Source organism: Mugil cephalus, chromosome 13 (assembly GCF_022458985.1).
Source record: "Mugil cephalus isolate CIBA_MC_2020 chromosome 13, CIBA_Mcephalus_1.1, whole genome shotgun sequence".
NCBI classification, from domain to species: Eukaryota; Metazoa; Chordata; class Actinopteri; order Mugiliformes; family Mugilidae; genus Mugil; species Mugil cephalus.
In genome coordinates this window covers 7,773,592-7,799,227 of record NC_061782.1, presented here as the reverse complement: position 1 = coordinate 7,799,227, position 25,636 = coordinate 7,773,592, and the positions used below count along the sequence as shown (strand labels likewise).

Genomic DNA, 25,636 nt, shown 5'->3' with positions numbered 1-25,636 from the left:
GATGAGATGTCTATGGTTGCCGCCATGACGCCCGTTCAAACACCGTAACGTGTGAGATTTCCCACTTCCCTTGAACACATCGTTGGACGGTATAGTGACGTCTTTGCGGTGGGCGGGGCTCAGTTTCCAGTACGTGCCCGGTCAGCTCAGTTGTCATCTCTGTGCCCACATTAAAACATGGCAGGAAATAAGTCCTACACAATAGTAGAATATTTCGGTGGGGGCGACGGGTACCGCTGCGGCTACTGTAAAAATGAAAAGGGAAACTTCTCTCATGGTAAGTGAAGTCATGAAGTAGGCGAAGAAGGTAAAACTACACGGTTATCACTTCAGCTGGCTAACGAGCTAGCGCCGTCTACTTCCTTCTAATAGTAGCCGGGTTTAAAAGGAGGCTCGCTCTATATATGTATGTACATGTATGTATGTGCATTGACACCCGGGCGATTCAGGTCAGGACATGTGTGGACGTTATATCAGCTGTACAGTGAACATCACGTCCTAAGGAATGGACACTCTAGCCTTACTTAGCCAGTGTGCAGGGTATTAAGCTAGCTTAGTTTTCTTAGCATTGTATAGCTCAGTCTGTCTCCCTGGGAAATGAACAAAATGAGTTTCTGTGCTGTTAAGTTACTATTGAGTTGTACAAGAATATTATACTCAGGATTGTAACCTTAAACAGCTGGTTGCATGCGGACATTTGCTCTGCTGATGCCGAGGCCTTCAAGTGTCCCATTAGGAAACTGTCGAGGAACTCAGGATGTGTTATTGCTCACTTCAGTTCAAAGTATTTGAACTGTTGTTATGCTTTGTAGAAAAAAATAAAAAAAACTCCCAGGGCTTTGTGCTCAGTCTTAAAAAGTCAAAAATGTGTTAATGTCAATTTAAGGCAATAAAAAGTCTTAAATAAGAGCATATTAAATGACATTTAGTCAAGTCCATTTATTCCCACTTCATTTGCAGTATGACCCTCTCTGGTCTATTATGTTTCTGTTCCTCATTAGTTTAGCCCACTCCAGGGATGACCTAAGTTGATAGTTGCATGGCAATAAATTATGTTCATTTGAAAGTAATTCTCGGTCTCTAACTTTCCTTATTTTTCATCTTAAATTTAACCCATAATAGTCTACAAAGGTCTTAAATTTCACTTGTTCACACCTGCAGAAACCCTGCTCCAATGTATAATAATATTGGAGCACAGTGACATATTATCTTCAGTACTTTCACACTCGTCTTGAGGTTTTTTTTTCGTGGTGTAATGGCCGGTGTCTACGTGATCTCAGCTGCAACAGGATAAACACTAAAGCACGAGACAGCGAGTGTCACAACATGCACAAACAGATGGCAGTGTATTTACGGCATGCCCTGTGTGAAATCTGACCAAACAGCTATGTTGCACAGTTTACTATGGCAGCCCTATCACCGATAAACATTTATTTCTGCATTTAATCCTACTGCTTGTTTGCTTTACTCGTGGTCCCGTGTAAGCTGATGGGAAATCTCTGTGGTTTTGCTGTAACGGAAATGTCAAGTAAACTCAGAGATGTTTGAGAATTTGTTTTAACTTATAATCTAAATAAGAAAAATGTACAAGTCTACTGAGCTCGAGGGCAGTTTCTGTTCATTTAACTTAAATTTTTATATGTGAAGCCCCTTTTTTCTCCTTTTCTTAGTGATGTAGGATTAAAAGGAGAACAACTTCAGGTGCTTGGTCATAAGTGAAGTGAAAGTAGATAAGTATTGTATCGTTTGCAAGGCAAATAGTGGCTGTGGGGAGGGTCAGATGCTTTGCTCGTTGGCTTTTTGAATTATTTTTGCAAAGTTGTGCAGAGGCCAGAAACTTCTAGGAAATGCCGTAAGTATAATCGTCAGAGTATACAGCCCCGTGCCATGCAGGCTGTGTCTGTTGGTCCTACACTTAAGTAGATTACCATGGCTACCTACAGTGCCATTCAGTAGCCTACCGTTGAAATGACTACCAACGCGTAGAGGACATGGATACACGCTGTAAATGGTTTCTAAAGGTAGTTCCGAAACACAAGGACACGATTTAGTTGTGGATACAGGGGATAGGAAAAACACCATGCTGAATGTTCTGGTTGGAGACTCTGATTTGAAATGACATGGTTGATGTAACATGCCACTTTTAGAAGGTCTGACTTATACACAGGGCTAAAAAATTAAGCTGGCTAAGAAGATGGGAAGGGATTTCCTGTGTTGGACAGCATTGTGTCATTGAGTTGAGGTGAGCAGGGGTGAGTGAGACAAGTTGTCTATAATTAGGATTCAGGCTTGTACGTTTCCGCTGTAGTCAATGAACAATTGGACTCAGGGCCTTCAGACGAGAGCTGTTGTCTAATTAAAGAGGAGTAATCTGGCTGCGTTACATCGCAAACCTTTATTCACATACATCATCGGTGTTAAAAGGTTGTGTCTTAGAATTGCAATAATATAAATCACACAGATTCAGTTTATTTGTTTACAGGCTGTTCCATGTAATGTTCTTGTTATAATGCTTGTGTTTGCTTATGAAGACAGGTGAAACAGCCTGGAGTAGAGTGATAATCAGCTCATATACAGCATGAGCCGTGTGTCCGTTGTGTTATAGAGTTGTCGAAGCAGGTGTTTACCTCGGTGTGATTGTTGCAGCGATGTTATCATCAGTGTCGCTACATAAAAAGCAAATGTAGCACCGCAACACAGAGCAGAACGTCTGCTGTAACATTGTGTCTGTCATGCTTCACTGGAAGCTGAAGAGTGGATCAGGTGTGACTGATGGACAGGTGTTGTTGTGTGATGATGATGACGATGGCGGATGTTGCTCTCACATCCAGCTATTCCACTCTTAGTCTTTTGACTTCCTGCCCAACGGGGTATCATTCTTTGTTGTTAAAACATGTTAATTTTTTCTTTCTTTTTCTTGTCCTGTCCTGTTTTCCCCCAGATCTCCTCTTAAAATATTTTGATTTGCAGGCTTTAAATATATAAGAAAACCTGTTCAATGCATTTGAAGTCTGTTGAGGGATTTTGTTTATAGAATAGAATCTTAGGCCAGAAACCTTAGATGTATTAAATTTGCAGTGTTGAGATTTCCTTTTATTCTGAAAGTCTTGCTTTTCTGCTGTTTGAGGTTCTTTGTATTAATTTTGAAGATAACACTTGTAGCAGTTAAAATTGATGTAACTTTTACTTTCGTTATTGATGTGTATTATCAAGATTCCTATCAATCATTAAAAGATTTAAATTATTTTATCCGGTTTTATTTGATTCGATTGAGCAAATACTGTTAATGTGTAACTGTGATGCGGTTATATTTTAACAGATAACAACCTCACCGCTGTTGATTGTGATTTGGAATAAAAGTGGAGGAGCAAAGGTTTTCTCATGCTCTGATGAACAGATGTCTACGTTTGAAAACGGCTACTTTTTAGACAAATGTCATTGTTACAATCTCCTTAACATGTGGGTAAAGAAAATAAATGTTTCTCACAGAATCAGGTTGAAAAAATAAACTCTGCCGCCTTGCTGTTGTAGCTTTTGGCTTTAGCTTTATCTTTTGCTCTATTCATCTACCATTTACTGCTTTAATTTTGTGGTGCTGTTGTCCCCTTGTCTCTGTGGACTCTGATTAAGCACCGCTCTGGGACCAGGAACATTATATTCAGTTGCAAGCTGTTTTGTGTGAACAGTTTTATGGTCAATTCCCTCAGCTGTTTAAGATGTGAACTGATTGTTGACTTGCTGACTTAAGACTTGGTGTGTGTGTGTGTGTGTGTGTGTGTGCACGTCAGCAGTCTGTGTACTGTATATGGTTGCAGAGGGGAAGGTCAGCAGTTGAAAGGGTGGGCTCGGGCCCCAGTTCTGGGAAGAGAGATCTACTGACGCTACAAATAATAATTATCATGTTTCCATTAGGGCGTTAAAGCGCTGTGGGAATGTCCCTCTGTGGACACTTTGATTTTAGTTGGAACTTGGAAGAAAAAAACTTGGACCAGACAAATCAGGCTGATTTATAAGTCTTTTCTGCCTGTTTGTAATTGAATACTAATTTAAATAGTAAACTCTCTGTTAACCCTTTAACATTCCTCTCTGTGGTATATGGGACAGCAGTAGCTGTGTACACGAGTTGTGTTTGAGTGAATGCCGCATGCAATATGGAATTTTCTTTCGATTTTGTTGGTAAAAATGTGTGCTAACTTTTATGACTCGAGAACAATAACACTTAGAGTGGCTCTGGCTTTTGTAATAGAAACTTACTAGTTTTGGCTTTCAAAAGAGACCAAGACCACGCATGAGCTCCAAAATGTTCATGAACAACATTCAATTTTCTTTGGCTACGTCCTAAATAGGCACTTTTTTTGCAAAAAGGCTGGAATGATAAGAAGTTTATTAAAACTGCTTTCATTTTATTGTGAGGTTCATAAGTTTTACGACTGCAGTCAATGAGAGATTCTCTGATTTTCATTAATTATAGCATTGTTTAAAATTAATCTGTGAAATTGCCGTTTAACTAAAATGTTCCTTTTTTTTCTACAGGGATGTGGTCTCACACCATGACGGTACAAGACTACCAAGACCTCATAGATCGAGGATGGAGAAGGTGAGCAGTTATCTCCCGATCCCATGGATACATCTCATTGATGTAGATTATCACTGTTGATAATTTTTTGGTATTGATAAATGCTGTTCATGTTTTCCTTTTCAGAAGTGGGAAATATGTTTATAAGCCCATATTAAAGAAGACATGCTGTCCGCAGTATACCATAAGGTAACCGTATTAACTTCTTAAATGTCAGACAATAAACTGTATGTTTGCTACTAGTTGTTTTAACTTGTCCTCTATTCTCTGTCAAGATGTCATGCTCTGAAATTCCAGCCTTCCAAATCCCACAAGAAAATCCTGAAGAAGATGAACAAATTCCTCTCCCAAGGGGAGTTGCCAAAAGGACAAGTTGATGGTGAGAAATGTAGACGTGAATAGTTCGTATACAGGACGTACTTCATTGTTTTTGTGGCATAAAGTTGGTGTGGAGTCACTCTGTTGGAAACAAACACATGCCCCCATAATGAAATCCAAATGGCATGTTATCAAATCCATACTCTGATAAGTAGCAAAGCAGTGCTCTGACTGAATTTGTGCCTTGTAGGGGAGCCAATGGACTCGGCCTGTGAAGGTCCACTGGAACCGAGTAAAGTCTGTTCCTCGGAGGTGAAGTGTGCTGCTATCTCAGATATGAAGGAAGAAGCAGGAGAGCGTCCCACCATCCCTGGAGATAAGAAGAAGGAGGTGGTGGACGCTGCACCTGTGGGCTCGGAAACTTCAAAGAAGGATACGTCGTCTGCACCAAATGCTAGAACAGCTGCAGGGGCTCCAAAACCAGGTAATTTATCCCTGTTCATTGTTCCTGTGTAGTCAACACATACAAGGCACACTCGGAAATCTCAAAATAACAAAATAATTCACTAGGACATGGACCTTCTGAGGGTGTCCTCTTGTTAGTGGGGACCTTTGTGTCCTACGAGTTGAGGGGGACTCTGTGGATCATCCCACAGATACTCGATCAGTTTGGGATCTGGTGAATTTGGAGGCCAGGTCAACACCTTGTGCTGGTTTTCATGTTTTTTCTAGTTGTTCCTAAACTGTTTTTGTGTGTCTGCCTGTGTCAGGCTGCATCCTGCTGGGGATGTCTACTGGTGAGGTGGGGGTGTCTGGTCTGGTCTAGGTGGGTGGTACATGTCTAAGTAACATCCACACAAAAGTTTCCCAGCAGAACATTGAATTGTAACAAGATGGTCGATGTCATTCACCTCTCAGTGGTCATAATGTTATGCCTGATCCGTAGTCTTCATGATGTGAGCAAATGGAACTTCTTTGTCCAGAGAGCACCACACACGTTGCTGGTTGTGCCTTGGTGTAAGTTTTGTGTGTCTGGGCTTTTATTTTTACTTTGACAGATCTTATTATTATTTAACACCATGTTATCATAAGAGAACCATGGATCTAGACATGTTAACAATAACTTGCCTTGGAAGCTAAATAGTACCTCACTTGGTAGTACCTCGCTAGTCAATTCTTAGAAAATTATGCTTTTATTACACACATTTGATAGTAACTGAATGCTTTTTCAGTTTTTATTGATAACAAAGGCATCTCTTCAGCAATTCATGAGCAAGGATAGCTTTTAAAAGACATACACCGGTAAAGTGAATGTGACAGTACCACTTTAGGAGGAGAATATGATTACAAGAAAGAACTGATCAAACTGATTCATGCAGTGATGCTTAAGTGACTATTCATCCTCAACACTTGCTCTGTAAATTATTACAATTGTGATTTGATGCTCTGGAGCAGCATAGCTCTTCAGCTTTCTACTCGTCTTCCCAGTGCATGAATTACTGGCTATATTTCTTTCACAAACAAAAAAGAACCACCTTGGTGGCAACAGATTTTAAAGCCAGTTTAGTTTGAAGTATTTTGTTCAGACTCTTAGACAAATTGAAGCCAGAACTGTCGTAGTCAGTCAAACATTAATCAAACCAGCCTGGACTTTACTATCAGACCTCTCAATAATGTTTGTTAACTTATAAATTATGATTGATCTACCACAGTAAATCATCCTGAATTCATTCTAAACTCTGATCTTCACATGTTTAATAGTTGATTGCACCTTTGTGTTGATGTAATTTCTCAGTTTCTCTCATGATAAATGCAGACTCCGGGTCTGCTTTGCCATTTTACAATAGCTAAAGTACCGCTGCTTGCCAGAGGGTGTCATTGTTCACCTAGTGTTGGTCTCCGCCGTTCCTCCGCCTGGTAAATGAGAGCGCTGTTCCTTGTGTGTCTTAGGAGTGTGTCTGGTTTGGACTCGACTGTCATGTTCTCCCCTTTACTCTCCAGCACAGGATATCCTCGCGGCCAAGTCACAGTAATGAATTAATAACACTCACAGTGAAGAGATAATAAACTCCCATTAGACACAGGAAGCAGAACTTCTAACAACTGTTGGCGTTTCAGGCCTCAGCTGCTTTTACCGCGTCCAAACGTCTGACAAGAACATCACACATGCTCATTAATTAAAAAACGCAGGGACGTACGTTGGAGCAGGAAAGCTTGGTATTGGCACATCCAGATGCAGACATAAACATACAGATGCCACTGTTTCACCTGTGTCAGCACCACACTGTGCACTGTTAGAAATAACAAGCCTTTTTCAGCAAAGCGGAAGCAAAGAGGATTTACTACGTCGAGCCAGTGGCTCTCCAGCACTCCCTCCCCCCACCCTTATTCACCTCCTACAGAAAACACCTGGACATATCCTTCCTCCGTTTTTACGACTGGAGGGCTTTATAACTTTGGGCAGGTTCCAGTTCAAGCTTGAGAAAACATGGCTCCCTAACTTTTGTAACGTGGAGGATGAATTTCCGAAGAACGCACAGAACCTGTTTTAATTACAGTACAGTTTGTTTTTAGGTAAGCAGGTAGTGCAGTGTCCTTGGGCACATTGCACTCCCGTGACAGCGTCTTAATGGCTGCTCACGGACGACAGCTTCGTTCTCCCACAGTAAATACGTTTTGACTCGTTTGTTTACGTACGAGAAAGCAGTATGTCACATTTGTGGACTGTTTACGGCGAGTCTGTCTCGAGAAAGTTGTGTGTGTGTGGCTCTGGGAAGCAGGGAAGGAGAGTGTCATGGATTTTATGAAGTGCTAACTGCTGGAACAGGACAGTCTGTCTCCCACAGGAACCGATCTGTCTGACTTTATCTTCACCACGGCCCTCATACGCTGTCCTCAGGAGCACCTGTGTGTGTGTGTGTGACTGAGATAGTTAAAGAACATTTGTGTGTAGCGAGAGTGTGATTCATAGGAGACAGGCACGAAGAGCGAGCGATCTTGAGTCGACGTGTTTGCGGTTGAGTCGGAAGGATGAACCGAGTCAGATTCTGGTTCCTGTTGTCTGTGTGACCACCTCTGCCTTCGCCTCGTTGTGTTTATCCTGCCAGAGGTAAACTATTTGACCACATGCTAACTGCCAGGTTTTTGTGTGTTTACAACAGAGGGCTGGCTCATAAACACATCATTCCATTAAATACCAATACGCTCTCCGATGGCGCCTATTTGCAGTGTCACCACATTTATGGGCTCCCGTGTGCTGTAAACAAACCGATCTCAAGAAGAAGGCCGTTAAGGATACAAAACTCAATCAGAGAAATATATTTTTGTTACACTTTATCGCACATCTGGGGTTTAGTTTAAAACGTGCGTTGAAAACGCACAAGTGTGTTGTAAATAAAAGCACGAGTTGAAATAAACCAGCATCCGTGCACAGTTCCATCCAAGGTCTATATTTATTATAGGATACAATCTGTCTTACAGTAGAAAATAAGAGACCATGACTTGAACGTGAATGCTGCCAGTGATCCTTGGCCATGACCACCGCTTCCCTCTGATCTTGTGACGTCATCCGAGGGGAAAGTTAGCGAGTAGGCTGACGGTGGCAGCTGGCAATGGGACAAGGAGGAAATGGCTCTCGTTTCCTTATTGCTCCAAACAGGATGTGGGCGTGTAAACTGTTGACATGGGATGCCCGGAGAGCTCGGGGGCTTGGCAGGAGCCCAGGAGGTTGTGGTGGAAGAGGAGGAGGAGGAGGAGGAGGGGATGTGGGGGGGGGGGGGGGGGGGGGGGGGGGGGGGGGGGCTGACAGAGAGGAAACAGGCAGAGATTCAGTGGCTTCAGAGCAGCTTCATGTTAAGACTTATCAGAGAACGTGTGTGAGTCTGTGATGTGTAAGTAACGACCTCAAGTTTAATGAGAACAGTCACGAGTTCATGCACTTTTAACGGCAAACTTATATCAGTTTTCTTTAGTGGAAAAGTCCTTTGCTTCCTCTGTCCCTTTAAAAATACGCTCTAGGTAGTTTCTAACTCCTTGAACTGAATTAACAGATATCATATGGTTTTATAGCATCCAAAGCAATGATGTAGTGTAAACTCTGTTGCGTTAAGGGGAAACGAGAAAAAAATGTTTCCGTAAGGTCCTTTGTTTAGATTGGCTTCTTGGGCAGGGGGTATATTGAAGCAAACATGGCAGCCTATTTTTCCCTCTAAGGGACAGGCAAGAATGTCAGGAACATACTTACAAAATCTGGCTCAAATTTGAGACTTGGCAGCAACAGTAGCTCAAAGTCGTCGGCATTCAGACGGCAGCCTAGAAGTTAAACTGTTAACTGAGTTATTTTCTGCATTTCTTCGTTCCATATTCATCTGGAAACGTTTAGAGGATGCCGTTACATGTTTTCTGCATGATAATAGACTCTTAACCAGCACCTTTGCAAAACTTTGACATTTCTTCCCCCCCTCTTCTTCTGTTTCTTCTCTCCGTCGTCCAGGGATGGGAGCGGATCCCAGCCGACCACCGTGCAGGAAGGCCAAAGACTTAAGAAAGGAGAGACGCCTTCAGAAGGAGCAGATGAGACACCACGGTGACGGGGTTCCTTCCAGTGTTACTCCTACCCAGCCCACTCCAGCCCAGAACAGCCAACCCAAAACGCTGGAAGAGTTAATCAATGAGTCACTGCCTGATGACTCTTCCCATAGCCTTGAGGTGAGCAGAAAAATGAAGTAGGAGCTTTTTTTTTTTTTTTTGTCTTTTTTTTCGTCTTTTTATGGGACTTGGAATAAACATTAGCCTATTGTGATGATTCCAGATATCGTTAAGAAATAGTGTTTTTGGTGGAGCTTTCAGCCTCCATAATGTTCGGATTGAGTTAGCTTAAAAACATTTGGTTTCGTAGAGCACTCTTCCCCCAGCCCAAGTGACTTCACCATGTGTTTATATGTGCGGAGAGCATAGCTGGCCAAAGCAGAGTGGAAAAAATGCATCTTCCTAGTTCGAATCCAGCGTAATGACAGGCACACCACACGAGCTCGGTCCCATTACCCTACTGATGACACTGAAACCACAGCACCCAGCTCAGCCAGCATGAGAGGACATGGAAATGAACTTTTGGCACCGAGCGAAATGATGTAAAGAGATCCCTGGCAAAGGCCCTCGAGCTGAAGATAGTAGAGTAACGTCATCCTTGGTCCTGACTAAGATTTGAGCCAGATGCAGTGATGATCCCGTGCAGTGTCTCCTCTCTGTGCCCCGCGAGACTAGACGGGCGAAGGCTGCCTCCCGGTCGGTTCTTTTCAATTGGATTAACTTGTTTGTTTGCTTTTATCGTTCAATTCCACTAAGTGGGCTTGCACACAAGGTTATCCTTTGCAAATGAAGGTTAATTATATGTTTTACAAGTCAAATAATTGAGAGCAGCCTCCAGCTGACCCATTTAGGAGAACATGCCGCTCAGCTGCGTCAGATTTCTGGCTAAAGACCCTTTTTGGATCATTAGCTGTTTAATGAATGCATCTGATGCTGTGACTTGGGCTTCTGTTCTGTTGATTTAGCTGCAGGCTGAAAAGGGTTTTCACACCAGCACCAGAAGATTGCGGTGTTTACACTGGAGCAATTAAAAGCAGTCCAGCTCGGTGCCATCATAAACAAGTCTGTTAAATATGTCACGCTACGTGACAGATGAGAATACTCTGTGAAATCCTTGCAAAACACTTTTGAAATGAATATAGATAGCAAACATTAAGAGTCTGAAGTTTATGACTTTTGATGACCATATTACTGTGCATTACAAACAGATAATCCACAGTGACAAGGAAGACAAGAGTAGATGTATAAGTTGTTTCTTTGGTAAGTGTATCCATCCCGGCCATAAATGCTGCTGTGGATCTATGCGCCACCACCAGGGGTCAGTATTGTAACACAATACTCGTCGCTTCAGGCACTCAAGGAAAGTGTGGAACAGTTCACCCACTGTTCCCCCATCTAGAGTGTTTTCCACTTTCTCCACACTTTTATTTTATTTTCATAGCATTTACTTCTAAATCTCCCATAACTGTCATGCAACGTGTTGGCAGTCAGTTGTCTTCTCTCTTTTTTATTATTATTTTTTTTACCCTGTAATAGCGCACAGTAGGGTCTTGGAGATCCAGGTTTGGAGCAAAGTGCCTTTCAGTTAAAGCTTTCATAAACCACAGTCTTTCATTTTAATTAAAAGTATCAGCGATATCCAACTGCTGGTGTTGAATTTCATGACTGTTATGAGATTTGGAAATTTCATTTCCACACTGTCCATTATCAGCTGCAGCGCTGGTTCACCAAAAGGATTTTAGACTATCAAAATATATCTCTAGATTAAGAACAAAATTAAAACGGCCGAACTTGAGCATTGTGTCTGTATGTAAGAGGCCCCAGCGCCTCTGTTTGACTTGAAGGACGTAGATGCCAAGTGTTCATATGAGAGACCTGCTTAGGTCCAAGGCAAACAAACCCCAAGTTCAGTTCCTCCATACTGTCCTTCCAAGGGTTTCATATGGCACAATCTCTGGGGCCAACAAAAGCTTCCAAATGAAGAGACGCTTAATTAAATAAGGCCCGAGGAGGATGAGAAAGTTGACTAAATTTGTGTGACATTTGCAACACTCAGCCAGCTTTGCTTTCCGCACATCTGTCCATCAAAACTTCTCCTGATTCCCACCGTTGAGTTTTAATTGTCGATAACTTATGCGGCTTATTTGGAGAAGGTTAACTAAACAACAAATCATCAGAAAGTTAGCAAGTTAATGTTTTGTGAAGCACTTTGTAATGTTTGATTTGAAAGTGGTAAGTAAGGAGAAGTGCAAAGTATAGTCAAGCTATAAAAAATGATTAAAGGAATATTAAAAGGACCCCATTTTTGTCGGCACATTGGTCAAAATTCACTTTATTCTTCTGATTTATAGCCACTTACAATGACATCCTAAGCAATAAAAACAGGATACCCACTTAAGTTGTATATTTGTTTGACTATTTTGTGCGAGTCTTAGATGACATGGTGAAGCACTAGAAATGGGCTCTAAACCTCCTTCAGACAATAGGCTAATGATTATTTTTGTATTTTCCGAACAGCTATGACTATTTCGGGGCTTACTGTGATGTTGTTGTGTATGTTTTGTGTCACAGGGAGAGAGGGATATAACACACTCTTTCATTGTTCTTGTTTTCACATGAAGTTGGTGAAAGCAAGAACTTGTTGTGTATAAATTTGGGGAAGAAAAGAAGAAAACCTCAAAACTTCTGCTTCCTTTAGTTCGATTAAAAAAAAAGAAAAAAAAGGAGTTTAAACAGTGTGTTTATGTCTCTGTCTCCTTTCACAGGTCTTTAACACTTTTCTCTCCTTGATTCCTGATGTCCCTTTAGTTGTGTTTAATCACCGCTTATGTTATTCTGAGTACTCGTTGCATGTTGATGTTAACCCTTGTGTGCCCGTATTCTTTTCGAAGGTGAGGCTAGTGCGCTCCAATCCCCCTAGCCCGCAGTTCAAAGCCTCTTTCGACGCCTCCTACCAGGTGTACAAACTCTACCAGATGGCCATTCACAAGGACCCTCCTGACAAACCCTCCGAGAGCCAGGTCAGAGGGTGGGAGGCGTAGGTCAACCTTCTCTGGGGGGGAGGGAGGGAGGGGTCGACAAACCTGGGTACCTACAGGGGCATCAAAATGATTCCTTTTTTACCATTTCTACTTTTTAATTTTTAATTTTAATTTTGTTCCGCAATTTTAGAGGAAATTCTAGTTAATAACCACTAGTACTAACTAATAATTAACTAAATAATAACAGATAATAAATATATTTTGTATTATATGTGTATAAATTTATGTTAAATATTTTTTGGTTATTTTTTTTATTTTTCTTAGAAGGCGTCTCCCTTATAGATATCTAAATTTGAATGTGCGAGTTTGATTCAAGTCTGTGAAAAAATGAAAAGTGTCTACGTGAGTTTAATGGAGTAAATTCACATGGTACAATCAAAGAGGCCGTATGTGTATAAATGTGAGTCACGGGTAGATGAAGTGAAGCGTAAAGCGTTCCCATACGCCGCGACTGAGAGCACGGTTTCTCCAGGTGTCTGAGTGTTGGCCCTTGTTTGGTCAGTGGACTTGTCAGTCCTGAGCTCGGGGGGTAGGGGGCGGGGGGCAGCTTTGTGAGCCAGCCCCCTCTGACCTAGACATATTTAGCTCATCTGTGTCCACCCTCCACCTACCGCCGCGCTTATTCCCATATGTGTGAACTGGAATCTCAGTTTAATTCAGGATAATTAGCGGTAATGTGATTTTAATTCTCGTAGAGCGTGCCGTCTGTTCTTCCTTGTTTAGCTTTCTGAGGGGAGTCTGCGGCAACAGACAAGAGGCTGGATGTGTCTGGCTCAGATGATCCGTTCAGACGTAATTACAGATCGCTGCTCCTCTGGACCTTGCACAAATCTTGAATTAACAATCCTCTCAGAGCGCGCTGTGGCGAAAGCGGGCGGTGCACTAGCCTCATCCTCAGGTTTCCCATTATCTTATTATTTTAATAACACACAATCAGTCTCCTAGAATCCTGCTATTTGCTTGCATTCATGTTTCCTTTGTGTATAACCGTCTGATTAAACCAAGTCTGAAATACAAAACAAACCTGCTGTGTTACCAGCTTCCCTCGAGGACTAGGAGACTGATGTCAACCCTATGTAACACGCTGCTAATTCCTGCACTGTCCATTCTGCCATCTTCCCTATTTTTTTCTGTGACCTCTTTATTTATTGTCCATCCTTATAAAACCTCCCTCTACCCCCCCCCCCACCCCTCTCCCTGCTTGAAGGTGAGGCTAGTGCCGGTGAACTTTGAGGACCCTCAGTTCAAAGCTTCCTATGAGCAGTCGGTGGCGCTGTATGCCCGCTACCAGATGGCCATTCATGGTGACAGCCCCAGCGATTGTTGTGAGAGCGAGGTACTGCATGATTATTATACCGCACCTGGTAGCTGCACATGCTTGCACCATTAGGTTTTTCTTGCTGCACCTTAAAAATGTCACTTTAGACTTTTGAAAAAAAAAACGGTTAAGGTTGTTTGCCACGTGTTTTTTTTTTTGTTATTTTTTTCTTTTTTTAGACAAAATGATCAAGTCAGTATTGAAATAAATGTTAGATCATTACAGAATTCTTCTCTGCATGTTATTCTTTGAATGCACAAAAGGAAAAAAAAGAGCGTTCCCTTGTTAATATGCAGTGAATGAGAAGTACTGTCCAGTACGGATGGGAACTTCAACCGAGCACTGAATTTATAAGGTTTAAAGAATGAATTTATAATGCGCAGTAAATGATGGTAGAAGCGATGTGTTCACACACGTGCATTTCTCCAGTTTATACATAAATAAAAGAGGAGGAGACACTAAAGTCTAGTCAGGATGCAGAACTCCTGGACAACCTGAGAGGGCCTTTTGTCCCTTTGGGCTGGAAAAACAGCCTCCTCCTCCACCCTCCTGCCAGCAGGCCGCTGTAAATTACTGAATTCTCCAGCTTGTAAAAGTAAGGTAATTAATAAATAATAAAAGCTGTCAGATTGGGCAGACTGTGGCAGATTCTTTCCTGGTGCCATAACACATGCTCTATTAATAGGGAGTGTGTGTTTATGTGCACAGTTTTCGGCTCAGGGTAATAACTGTACAGGGATTGGATAGTTTCAAGAACCAGAGGAATAACATCTTAAAAAATAATAATAAAAAAAAAAAAAAAAAGCTGCAGAGCTGCACTAATAACTCGTCTGTCTGTTGGGTTTCCAGAAGCAAAGTGCAACAGCAGAAGGTGCATTAAGGTTGGACTAATTACTTTTTATATCGAGTATATATTAGCCATTACATTGCTATAATGGTGCGATTCATACATGCAGCCGTTTGCTTTGCTTCTTCGAGATGTGTTGAAAGCAGAGACAAAACATTTGTTCTATAGATATGTGTTTTTTCCTCTGTCCGCGGCCCATCCTGCTGCAGTTAATTCAGACAAGACTGGGCCTTAATTGTTCCCACTCAAAACAAATTTGACTTTATTTTATTCCCCTCAGTTGGACTACTGTGACACCCTCTTCTGAGCCCGCAATACCAAACATTACAGCTTTTATTTTCTTGGTTTGCTCGCCTGCTCTCTTCCCAGAACCTTAGAGCCGCCCCACCTTAACCACATCGTCCTGTGGCATTCATGAAAAAAAAAAAAAAAAGCGAAACACATTGTTGATGTGGTGATGGCACAATCTGGGGCCGTGCCATTCGGCGTCTGCTGCGGCTACCTAGGAAGTTTGGTCATTTATCATTTGTGGAAGTATTTATTGATCCATTAAAGTATTACCTAGGGACAGAATCTGGATTACTGTCAGGCTGGGTCTGAGCCAGACAATAGGAGAGTGTGTGCAAGTGGAACTGCAAAAATGTACAATCATTAGGTAGTTTGATGTCCTGGGGGGTGGGGCTTTGTTTGTTTAAGGATGTATGCATTTCCTGTCCTACTATGACTGGACAGGAGCCAGACGTTATTCCTTCCACATCCAATCATGCTTTCCTGACAGGGCTGCAACACATACTGGCAATTATTTAGACATATGTACACACACACACAAACATGCACACACATTCACACTTGTTGGTCTTAACTGTTGTGCTGAGCCGTGACTCTCAGTTCCTGCACATGTGGCTTTCATTTTCAGGAAAACAAATCCTGTTAAATCTGTATTTACTCTTCTTGATGGGAAGGACCCAAACCAAGACAATTGGGGGAAAAAAAAATACATGGAAAAAAATAAATGAGAAATGGCAATAAAAAGTGGAACGAGCGATCGAGGAAACGTAACACTTGGCGCGGGTTGTTTCAAGGCTTTTTGTGACACGGTTATGCGCAGTAAAGACGCTCAGTGCTGCAGAAGTACAAGCTCCAATTACGCTGCAGTATTTTGTTTGTTTGTGCCCCTTCAGTTTACATTACAGCTGAGTTCGTGGAGCCCCTTTCGTACCATCTGAAATACACAATGATCCAGTTAGAAGAAGTTTAACGGGGAGGAAAATGCATTTGGATTGTTTTCATGGGCTACGGTGTTAGTGGATACATGCATCTTGTCGCTCAGATAAGTACGGCAATTTGAGCAAAGAGTACAATGACGAGAGGCCTAAGTAGCAATTAGGCTTAAGCAGATGTGTGTTGTTTGTGTGTACTGTACATGCGTGAGTGAAGACACGGGACGGAGGCGGTTGCTTGCTTCCTAATCGCACGCAGATGAGTGTTTTCTATAAGAAAGGGAGAGTTGGAGAGGAAGAGATGTGCTCCATGTGTAGATGAGGATGAGGGTATTTCAGAGGGTTCTCTGGTTATGGCTCAGTTTATGCGTTGGTTTACTAGAGGCACAAACAGAGAAATCACTGAGACACTTTGGTGTATGTTCCTTTGCTGTATTCATGCATGTTAGACTGTCTCTCACTTGCAGTATTTGTGCAAGTTTTTGTGTCTGTGTGAGCGAACAGAGAGGGGTCAACCCTGCAGCAGGCCTGTAACGTCAGATGATCCAAGTATGCATTTGCATACGTTAAAGGGCTCTAATGCTTTAATGCTCAGACATATTTGCCTAATCAAATAATACGGCATTTTACTACAAAGCCTGTTGGAGATTTCCACACACGGCAGCCAATGCTGTAGCACGGCCTCTATAAATGATGTCATCTAATAACTGCAGCTGTTGTTCTGTTGGTAAGCCTTATAGCTTGCTTTTTTTTTTTTGAAACAAAAGTTTCAATTGTACCCTTGAGCAATACTGCTCATTGGGAGGCTTTGCTGTTGGTAATTTGTTGACTGGCAGAGGCAGAGCAGTAGTCGCTGCAGAGGTAGGAGTGGAAAATCACACTTTACTGGCACAGTGGAGACACGGGGAGCTTGACAAGAATTATTTCGCATGAACAAAGATCATTGTTTACCGAACAGATCGAGGCTCTGCAGAATCCAGACTGGTCCTGGAAAATGTAAAAATGTAACAAAATATGGTTTTGATTAGCAGGTATTTCAATAAATAGAATGTGTTTATACTCTTGAGAATTGCATGCAGTGTCCTGTCATTTGAGTTTTATTCCTGAAACACATGCAACGTGTCCTACCAAAGATCTGGGACTTCGAGGTGCTAATTGTTAAGTTAAAAAAAACAAAAAAAAACTTTTGACCAAATCACATTTATTCTGATTTCATCCTGTGTGAGGTTGAGTCGAGGGCAAAAGCAGTGTGCAGCATCTTGTTGTAGTATGCGGCACTGCAGGGAGCATGGTTTCTTTGTAGCTCTACCCAGCACCTCTCAGCAAGAACTGTGTGCACTGTAGCAATGCACAGATTTTTATTTTTATTATTTCGAAGTTCTGTGCACATAGTCTTCTTGCACCTCATATTTTACCGATTGTGCTATCTTCACAACCGTGGCGTTTTTCTGATTAACATCCAGGGCAGTGAAGGCAGTGAAACCTGTTGTTTGACAGATGACAGTACATCATTCTTCAGCTCTTTTCTGCCAGAAAAACAGCATTGATTGAGTCACCAACACTACATATAAGCTGTGGCCAACACATAGACTTTTGGATGACTTCAGACTACTGGCACCGTTGCTTTCTGAGTTGCACCTAAGGCAGGACTGCCCCGCCTATCGAACCATCCCTTCAGCAGTCATCACTATCACCATTTGTACTGCTGCGCACATACACACACAACACACAAACAGGCGAAGCCGATGTGATGTGATGTGTTGTGGAGATGTCCAGTCGCTCGTAGAGATTCCTGGTTTTAATAAAAAGTTAAAACGGATATCGCTCTCAGTACAGGCAGGATCCATCAATCTGTTAGGATTGTGTTGCAAATATCAGAAATCTTGTGAGAAATGAAACCGCGGGTGGCAGCAATAACACAATAATACAAATAATAAAGCTGATTTTCTTTGGCTTTGGAATTATTTCATTGAAATTCTAATGTTCCTCACACGAGTGGGGCTTGACTGATATTTCAGCCTGCCAGTTAATGTGGTAAATACTGACCTTTCAACACAAATCTGTTACTGGCTCGTTAATTAGTCTTCGCTTTAGTAAAGCATATGCCAAAGCCTCGTTGGAGCCAAGTTTTGAGGGAGGCACGGCTAATATAAAACAGAAACAAAACAAAAATATTAATGGCAGACCTGTTGTTTATTAAGAAGCACCATCATCTAATCTCCTACATTGTGAGCTCTTTAGGATAAATCATATCCCTGCCTTGTTTCCTGGGTACTAATTGCAGTATTTTAAATCTGTTTTAGATTAGATTACATTCAATTTTATTGTCATTGTGCAGATAGTACATGCACAGAGCTAGTTATACAGTATATCCACCAGTCAGCCACAACATTAAAACTTCTCCATGGCTTTAATGTTGTGGCCCACCCCATACCAGTGACACTACGTGATGGCAGCCAGCCACCCCCAGCAGGATGTAGCTGCAAACACGCACATGAAAACACATGAAAAACAGCACATGGTGTTGACCTGGCCTCCAAATTCACTAGATCCTAAGCTGTTTAAGTATCTGTGGGATGCACCTGAACAAGCCTGATCCTCTCCTAAGTCCATAGGACCGAAAGGCTCCCACACTAACAACACTGTGTTGTCAGACACCACAGGACACCCTCTAAAAGCCATGCTCTGATGAGTCACAAATGTTTTGGAGGCACAAGGTGTTTACCTGACCTCCAAATTCACTAGATCCCAAAGTGATCGAGTATCCTAGAAAGGTGGTCATAATGTTATGCCTGATTGGAATCATAAGCATCTAACCAGAAGGTATTATTTACATGAAATATAGGTACGTACAGAGGTGACACTGCTAGGGCTAAGTGGTGCAGGGTTAACAGATTGTTAACAAGTTGTTCTTGCCTGCGAACAAGACGGTGAACCCAAAGTACAACGTATCTGTAAATGAAAAACATAGCAGGAATGTAGCTTTTCTCGTGTGAAACATGAACTTAAGGTATGCCGTGTGCTTGTGAAGGTCACCCAGACCGAGTAAACCAAAAACTGTCCGTCATCGCTTCGCTTTGGCTACTCTGGTTGTGATTATAAAATGGTTTTGACCCTCAACATGGAAGCGTGCTACGTTTGTCCTCCAACCGTGCAGGTCGGCTCGTCAGGAAGAAACACGCGGCTTTCAGCTCTGTTCCAAAGAAAAAAAACGTAAGAAACGGTTGAGAAACGAAAAGAAAAGCTTAACTTTTCCACACACTTGCAGTAATTGATGTCTGGTGTGCGTTTTAAAGACTGTTTTGACGCTGGCAACGCTGCTTATTTTAGCTGTCACCGTGTCCTCCCTAGTCTCCGAGCTCAGTTGATAGGGTAAATGTTTTCATTTGTGTAAATACAGTCTTCCTCTGTATGCCCCTCAGTGAAGGGAGGGCTGCATTTTTGATATGTGACACCTGAGCGAGGGAGGGAATAGTCGTATAGGACGGCAGAGGTATGGTTTTCATTTATGCCTGTTCAAAGAAGCTGGTGACCCAGAGAACTAACTGTTTTTCTCTCCGTTTCCTCCCCTTTGCTTCTCTCCACAGTTCCGGAGATTTCTCTGTGATTCACCACTAGAGGTATGTATTTCCTTTGGCCTGTTGACAGTTTAATTCAACCCCTCTCTTATCGTGCATATGTGTTGCCTGGGATGCTTCGCCTCAGCCAGGAGAAGGTATTCCTGGTGAATTTACCGTCGCAGTTATGATTTATAAAATATCCACAGATTTTAGCTGTAATTCATAAACTACACTGTAGAGGGGATGAATATACACCGGCCCCGCTTGTCTGGCACATACTTACCCAACCACCTTTGCTCTGTCTGCTCGAGAGCCCTCCAGCTGGATTGAGTGGGGTTAAGGGATTCGAGCAGGGGGCTTTGTTTAATATTGGAGGGGTTTTAATTTAGTCCAGTCTAAGTGAAAGGAGGGGGGTGTTGAGGGAGGGGAACGGCGCAATGTGGTGTCCAGATTGGATTGTCGAACATAAGGTCTTCAGAGCCGTCCTTCCCTTTGGCTTCATCAGAATAGGACATACCACCGCTCCTCACTTTGTGCGGTGTGTGGTACAAATTACAGGCTGATGAGGCGGTTTTCGCATCAATCTGGGGCTGAGCATATGGCTACCGGCCTTTTTAACAAAAAAAAAAAAAAAGCCTGGAAAATTTGATGCCAGCTTTCGGTGCATTAATTACAAACAATCTTGCGCTGCATACATTTCTGACGGTTTAATATGGAGGATGTCAATGGCATCTGGAAGAGGAGTTGCGGTTTTCTGTAAGGTCACTGTGATGTAGGTGCAGTCAGGCATCACTGAGCTTGGCAGGCCCGGTGAGCTGCAGCCTTCGGGAACACCAGCGGACCTGTCGGGTCAGGACAATTACACCAGCAATTAGACCCAGGATGGGTACTCATAACAGCCACTTTAATGGGATTCAGGTCCAGGAGCACACACGAACTGACGGACACAAAAAACAGTCACTGTGTTAGGCCCCGTGGGCCCCCACAGGTCCACACTAATGAACATCATTAGTGTTTATAGGAAACAAGCTTTTATCACCTCGTCAAGGCTCGCGGCCAAGCAAGCTGAATTACACCGTCGTACACACATACACACATGTGTGGCACACTGCCTCACATACTTCCCTTCCTTCACTGTCCCTCTCCCCTCAGACTGGTTGAGGCGGCCATCTCCTTTCTTTTGGCCTCCTCTTGCACAACTTGTTTTTATTTCTTTCTCTGATCCCCGTCTCTGTCTTCTCCAAGTCCTCTCCATTTCAATTATTATGCATGAATTTCTTCTCTGCGTGTTGGCTTCCATCTGTCTCCCATCAGAGCGCTATTAAAACACACACACACACACACACACACACACACACACACACACACACACACACACACACACACACACAGACAGACACTCACCACATGGACCTGCAAACCCTGTGGTTCATCAGCTCACATGTAAAGCCTGCATTTATATGAATGCGTTCGAACTGCATACTTACAGATTCAACTGTAGCTAATTAGGAGAGAAGCTCTCACGTGTTTGTTCCATTTCACCAGGATTCACACTGAAACTCACACGTATTAAATGTCATCTGTTAGTGATTCTTGTCTTTTCTAAATCACTTACATGCAGAAACACAAATCTAAACCCATTTGTGCTATCTGCATTAACAGTTCCTGCACCCGTGATGAGCAGCAGTCATGCAGGCGTCTGTCACGTTACTTGATTTTGCTTAAGTCTAAAAGACACAAGCTGGAGAAACAGTTTGCCAATTTGTTTAGTGAAGGGGCAAACGCACGTTTGGGGTTGTTGGGCAATTAGTCACCAAGATTTTTTTTTCCAAGATGAGATCCTGAAACTCTCTGTCTTTTAATTCCAAATTCGTCCCAGAAGAAAGAAGATTTTTATTATGTAAAGAAACAGCGCTACACATCCGCTTGGAATCACCAGCTGACATACCATGGTATCAGACTCACAGACCCCTCTATATGCGTCTGAGCTGTAAGCCAAAATCAGAAAGGTCTTCCAGGTGTATCTGCTATAAAACAACAGCCCACATGTGTTAACCTTGTCCTTTACATGTGAACAATTAAGTGAAATGTGTGCATACTAACAATAGTAGGTTCTCGTGAGCAGTGATGTGCTGCACTGCGCTCGCTGTTTTTAAATCGTGCCTAGGCGCATATTTGTGAGCGAAAGAAGTAGCAGCAGCATTATTTAGACATCTGTTGTTGGTCAGTGCTAGAATCATAACAACATCTTTGACACAGAACAAACTCGGTTGTGCAGGCGAAGTTAAAGCCTTGTCTTTTGGAGAGTTGACTTCCATCCGAAAGCAATTAACAGATGTAATGAACATCTAAGAAAAAATAAAAAATAACATGTTTATGATTCACATTAAAAACGCAATCAGTAACTACATAATGAAAAAACAATAAAATAGTCTTATAAAAAAGTAAAAAATATACATATCAATTAACATACTGTATATGTTTATAAAGAAGGGCAAGTGATTTACATATGTCACAGTTTAATAAATCAAATAATAATATGAGCTATAAGTAAAAATATAAAGATAATATAATAAAATATAATAAAGAGAATATAAGTATTAAAAGCATTCAGATGTCTTTGTAACTGTCATACTATTTTATGTGCTATATTACATCATGCCGTTATTATTAGTCCTGCATTCATGTAAAAGCCAGATTGCATTAGTTAGTTGAGATGAATGTTATTATGAATTAATTTATACAGGATTAAAGCTGATGCTGGTCATTATATTCCCCATTCACTGATCGATTATTTGTTTTTTAAAAATTACAAAAATAGTTGAAAATAACCCAAAGTCACAATTTTAATTTGCTTGTTTTGTCCAAAAATGAATACAAATAAATGATTAAACTAAATTAAACCAAAAAAGCCAGACAGTCTTCATATCATTTGTGACTCTGGAGCCCTTAAAGTTTTTTATATTGAGAATGAGTTAAACTATTAGTAACATAGTTGCCAAATAATAAAATGTCAATTAGTGAAAGTGCTTTTTATCATTCATTCATTTAGGATTTTAACAATATAGTAAATAACTTTAATGAATAACAGAGAAAAGACACATTTTACTTAATCTCTACGGAGGTTGGAACACGCATGCAGCGCGGCAGCTTTGTCACGCATGCTGCTGTCATGTCCCCGTATTTAGGTCATATGAGAGTGATTATTCGGGGGTGCAGGGAAAGCTCTGGGGTGGTTTGAAGTGTTCCAGGGAATGTTTAGATTGTTGTCACAGTGGCAAGGACACAACCATTAAGCTGTCGTTTGAGGTGGTGCACAGGTCAGTCAGACAAGATCAGCCTTGAACTCGGCACCAGCTCATAAACAAACATACGAGCTCGGACAGACGTTACTTTACCCCTTTCTGCGGCATTCGCGTAATCGAGCGTGCACACTCGTGGTGGGGTAAGAGAAATCTCCTCATGATCTTTTCCTTTTACTTACAACTTCTAAATGACAGAGTGGGGCCTCTGACAAAGCCTCCAGTGTTTCTGGTGGAATTGGTGCCAAGAAATAACAAGCTGCCTGCTTACACAGACGGACAGTTCCCCCAGCCTCGCACACACACACACACACACACTCACACACGCACAGGCGTGTAGAGTGCAATGCCTGATCCAGATGTGGTGCCTGTCACTCTTCAACATCCAAAGCTGCCCCCCCCCAAATAAAAGTTCACTTTATTCGATCCTCTTATGCGACGGTGCACCACAGCTAAAGCTCCGTAAATGCTTAAATCAGCCACAAAATATTAAATAGACCCTTGTATACATTGTGCGAGACAGATAATCAGACCTGGGTGCCTAAGGGCCCAATCTAGAGGGATATTTTGAGTTTTATTTTTATTAGCGGGTCTACTTAAGTAAACCGTCAGCCTTCTGGGGGTCACAAAGCTGCAGGGAGTGCGTCTATGCCTGTGTGTGTGTGTGTGTGTGTGTCTTGTGTGCTTTGTTTCTGTTTGGTCAGCTTTAATTTGGTCAGAGTGCAGGCCCAGCGGAGCACTGGATTAGCCAGCTAGCTCTCTCGGTGTTGTGATAACTAGCCGCGTCTGCGCTACTTTAACTGCGTCCAGATGAATGCTCGCGACGGAGTGGGATCCTGTTACCGGTTCACTGAAGAAACACGCACACACACACACACACACACAAACATGAACCAATACCCTAGCTTAATATGACTTTTAACCCCCCGCCCCCCCTCCAGGTCCGAGCCTCTAGTCTTAAGCCTCTGTGATAAAAGCAGTCAAGTGAGTTGATTGAAAATCTCAGCATGCAGATCCTCGCAAGAAACGCGGTGCGCATCAAAACCTTAACAGTTTTATTAACGGGGCAGTCTGAAGCTTGCGGGTGCACACCTACACCCACATTCTTGTGTGCCACATGGAGAGAGGAGACGCAGACATGTAGGAGAAGGCTTGGCAGCACTCCACCACCGCCTGGTGGAATGGATTTTGCTCATGCAGGGTCTTTTATTAAAAAGTCCTCTCCTGGAGTGTCTCTGTGGTCAGTCCTCCCCTTCCCCTTCCCCCTCCACCACCACCACCACCACCACCAACTCACCCCCAACTCCACCCTGCTCCGGCTTTCACTCCACATTTGGGAGCCATTAGCAGGCTGAACGCGAGGCTACTGTACACCCCCACACATAATGCGTGAGGCCTGGCAGGGGAAAGTATGGGTTATAACACACCAAAGTACAGGTGTGTGTATATAAGCCAGAGAAAGTGGATCGGCGCAAGAAAGTAAAAACAGTCGTATTAAATATCACCTCTCATTCCACTGTGAGTTATATACTTTTACACACAAGCTCTACTGCACACAAGAGGACTACTATTGTTCTGACCAGTGACCACGTTATCCCTCTTTGTGTGTGTGTGTGTGTGTCCCCTCTCAGCCAGAATCTGCTCCAGATGGGCCAGAGGTGGGCTACGGCTCCTTCCACCAGCAGTACTGGCTGGACGGGCGCATCGTGGCGGTGGGGGTGATCGACATCCTGCCCACCTGCGTGTCCTCCGTCTACCTGTACTACCACCCAGAGTTTGCCTCGCTGTCTCTGGGGTCCTACTCTGCTCTCAGGTTGGTTGCTAAGATTCAAACAAGTCATTCATTTTACTGTTGCTGTAATTGATGGTGTATATACGGTATAAAGTATAAATACGACATGGTAGGATTTTAACTTATAATTGAGTTGTTTCCTGTCATATAGAGGAGCTGTTTTTTCACTAAACAATCCTTCTCAGTCCAGCAGATTTCCAGCCAAATTTCATTAATCATATTTATAGTAATTATATTCTTTTGAAATGACAAAATTTGTGACATGCAGATTCTTTTAAGAGAAATCTCATCTCATAACTCTTTCTCGCTTCTTCTGTCCGTCCTTCTTTCCATCCCCTCATATCTGCCCTCCTCTTGACCTCCCCTCTCTCCCTTGACTCCTGATCTTCTCGGCTCCTCCCGAGCTTTATCTTCAGAACCCTCATTCTATACTATAAGTGCCACGATGCTTTAGGTCAAGACGAAATACCTCTTTCTTCACACTTGATTGGCCGAGGCAGCGCTCCGCTTGCGGTTCAGCTGACGACACTTCTCTTTTCCAAGATGAAATAAGAGAGCGCACACGCACAGGCGCACACACACACACACACGTATACTCTACAGACGCACATATCTGGCGTTTCCTGTAAAGCGTAACCCAATAATGTGAGAAAGGCTTTTTAAAATATTTCTGCACAGATGTGGGATACTGGGTGAACTCTTCGCTTCGGGGTTGGTGTGTACAGGTGTTAGAATGTGAGTTGTGAGTGTTTATTCATGTGCGTGTGCGTAAGCACGCACTAAATCAGCCCATTTTAGCACGGACAGGCATATAGAGAGAAACACCCTGGTCATCCTAAGCACACAGTCCCCCATCATGTATTATTTTAAGAGTCTGACTCCAAGAGTAACACAGCTCTCCGTGTGTGTGTGTGTGGAGGAGGCCTTGGAGAAGGGAGCCAGAGGGACTGAAATCCTCCCACTTGTTTACAGACACCAGATCTCAGGCCTTTGATCAGGTCTGGACACTCCCTAGTCTGCCTGGCCTGACCGACTCCGACCAAAACTTACTGTAAAAATTGCACAAACCTCCCAC

General features: G+C 42.6%; 1 protein-coding gene across 3 annotated transcripts in view; it reads left to right on the top strand.

Moving 5' to 3' along the window:
- Positions 1-116: 116 nt before the first annotated feature.
- Positions 117-25,636, top strand: part of LOC125018487 (arginyl-tRNA--protein transferase 1) — a 47,809-nt gene continuing 22,289 nt past the window's right edge. Inside the window, exons 1-10 of one of the 3 annotated variants that reach the window (XM_047602416.1) lie at positions 117-277; positions 4,534-4,597; positions 4,703-4,765; positions 4,852-4,955; positions 5,145-5,378; positions 9,387-9,601; positions 12,373-12,501; positions 13,730-13,858; positions 19,495-19,527; positions 24,401-24,582. In XM_047602416.1, the coding sequence (XP_047458372.1) occupies positions 178-277; positions 4,534-4,597; positions 4,703-4,765; positions 4,852-4,955; positions 5,145-5,378; positions 9,387-9,601; positions 12,373-12,501; positions 13,730-13,858; positions 19,495-19,527; positions 24,401-24,582 (1,253 nt within the window). In that variant the 5' untranslated portion in view covers positions 117-177. The remainder of the gene's footprint in view (positions 278-4,533; positions 4,598-4,702; positions 4,766-4,851; positions 4,956-5,144; positions 5,379-9,386; positions 9,602-12,372; positions 12,502-13,729; positions 13,859-19,494; positions 19,528-24,400; positions 24,583-25,636) is intronic. The other 2 variants (XM_047602418.1, XM_047602417.1) reach the window with 2 other exon arrangements.